Source organism: Aplysia californica, unplaced genomic scaffold, assembly GCF_000002075.1.
Source record: "Aplysia californica isolate F4 #8 unplaced genomic scaffold, AplCal3.0 scaffold01044, whole genome shotgun sequence".
NCBI lineage: Eukaryota > Metazoa > Mollusca > Gastropoda > Aplysiida > Aplysiidae > Aplysia > Aplysia californica.
This window is the reverse complement of record NW_004798314.1, coordinates 152,105-153,801: the sequence shown is the minus strand read 5'-3', so window position 1 is coordinate 153,801 and position 1,697 is coordinate 152,105. Positions and strand designations below refer to the sequence as shown.

The 1,697-nt window shown below is 48.0% G+C and overlaps 1 protein-coding gene across 1 annotated transcript in view; it reads left to right on the top strand.

Annotated features, from left to right (window-relative positions):
- The first annotated feature begins 182 nt into the window (after nucleotides 1-182).
- LOC106013604 (gigasin-6-like) overlaps nucleotides 183-1,697 on the top strand; it is a 7,450-nt gene continuing 5,935 nt past the window's right edge. Inside the window, exon 1 of the mRNA XM_013089780.1 lies at nucleotides 183-286. Within this exon, the coding sequence (XP_012945234.1) occupies nucleotides 183-286 (104 nt within the window). The remainder of the gene's footprint in view (nucleotides 287-1,697) is intronic.

Genomic DNA, 1,697 nt, shown 5'->3' with positions numbered 1-1,697 from the left:
TCTACTTTTGAAGGCCCGCAGCCCTGAGAAGTGACCGGTCCTGATTTTTGCCAATAATGACTGGTCGCTGCGGGACTTAATTAGAGCCTCTCGTTTTAAGAAAATTGCCCTGTATATTTGCTTCGTGCGGGATATTTGAGGGTCTTTTGCGATCAGTTTTATCTGGGCGCACGCACGTTCATATGCAATTTGGCCGCCTGGGCCCGGCAGCGCTGTTGCCAGTTTGGCATTACTGTCAGCGAGGTCGTTTCCAAGGATCTCGCAGTGACCAGGGATCCACTGAATCGTGGGTTGAGGTGTTGTATTATTTATGCGTAGTCGCATTTGGTCTAGAGGTGGTGATGTACCCACTTGAGCCTTGCATAGCGATTGATTGTCAGTAAAGATACCGGCCCAGTTGCCTGCATCTCAATGTTAATCGATCTTGTCAATGGCCATTTCCAAAGCTCTCCTCTCTTCCTCCCAAGAGCGCTTGAATAGAGCGCCTTTCTCCCTCAGTGTCTCAACAACTGTCGGGTTGGACGGATCCCCCGTTGTGAGGACGACCCAGCGCCATCAGTTGTTCCTGCAGCCGTCAGTGTAGCTATTGTACTGTGCGCCGAGCTCTCATGCTCGACAAAGAGCAGCGCTTCGGATCTTCACACTGGAGTCACTCCTTCCGTTTATGCCGTACAGGTGGGGACAAACTATGTTGAGTAATGGGCCTCCTCTCGCAGTTGAACAGTTGTGGGTTCTTTTTGCTGGCGTCTTCGGCCCATTTTCGGAAATCTCTGCGTCCCTTTAGGCGCCCGTGCACTTGTTCCGTAGCTGCAATTCGTTGGGGATGGTTGTTGTTCATTCGCATATCCGTCTCTCTTGATTGGAGGCTGTTAGCATTGAGAGTGGACTCAATGCTTGGAACCCCCGTTTCAGTTCAAAGTGCCTTGATTGATGAGTATTGAGCTTGGGTGGTGATCAGTCACAGACATCTGTTTTGAACCACCTCCAGATTATTCATCAGAGTTTTGCTCAACCTCTGTTGCCAGCTGCTTCTCGCAAAGTTGAGGACACTTTGTATATGGGTGAGGTAGACCTTGCATAGATCGTCTTTCCTACATCCCAATTTTGAGTGGGTGACAGTCCCGAGCGACCGCATCTTGTGTGTGGCCTTAGCTATAACTGTCTCAACCTGTTTCCTGAACGTGAGCCTGCGGTCGAGTGTGACTCCCAGGAGTCTTGTGTAGGGCTCATACTTAATTGTCGAATTATTGATCGTGATGCATGGCTTTCGTTCCAAATCAGATGTTTCGAGCGTGAAGAAAGTAGTCTCGCTCTTGGAGCCGTTCAGCGTGAATTTCAATCGCCTACTCCAGTCAGCAACGGTGTCCACCGCTCTTTGTGTCCGACTTTTGGTGTATCGTGCCGTGTTGTTGCTGTTGTTGTTACTTTTGTTGTTGCAGTTGTTGTTGTTACTATTGTTGTTGTTGTTGTTGTTGTTGCTGTTGTTGATTGTTGTTGTTGTTGTAAGAGCCGTAACACTCTTATTGAATTTTTTAAAAAACTACTAATAACAATACAATGGTAGCAATCGTCATCATCATCATCATCATGGGAGGCTCTCGTGGAATAGAGATGAAGGTGTTCGCCTCTCATTCAAAGGTCCCGGGTTTGAATCCGGGTAGCGACGGGAAAATTTTCTTCTCTAAAAGTGTCTCCTT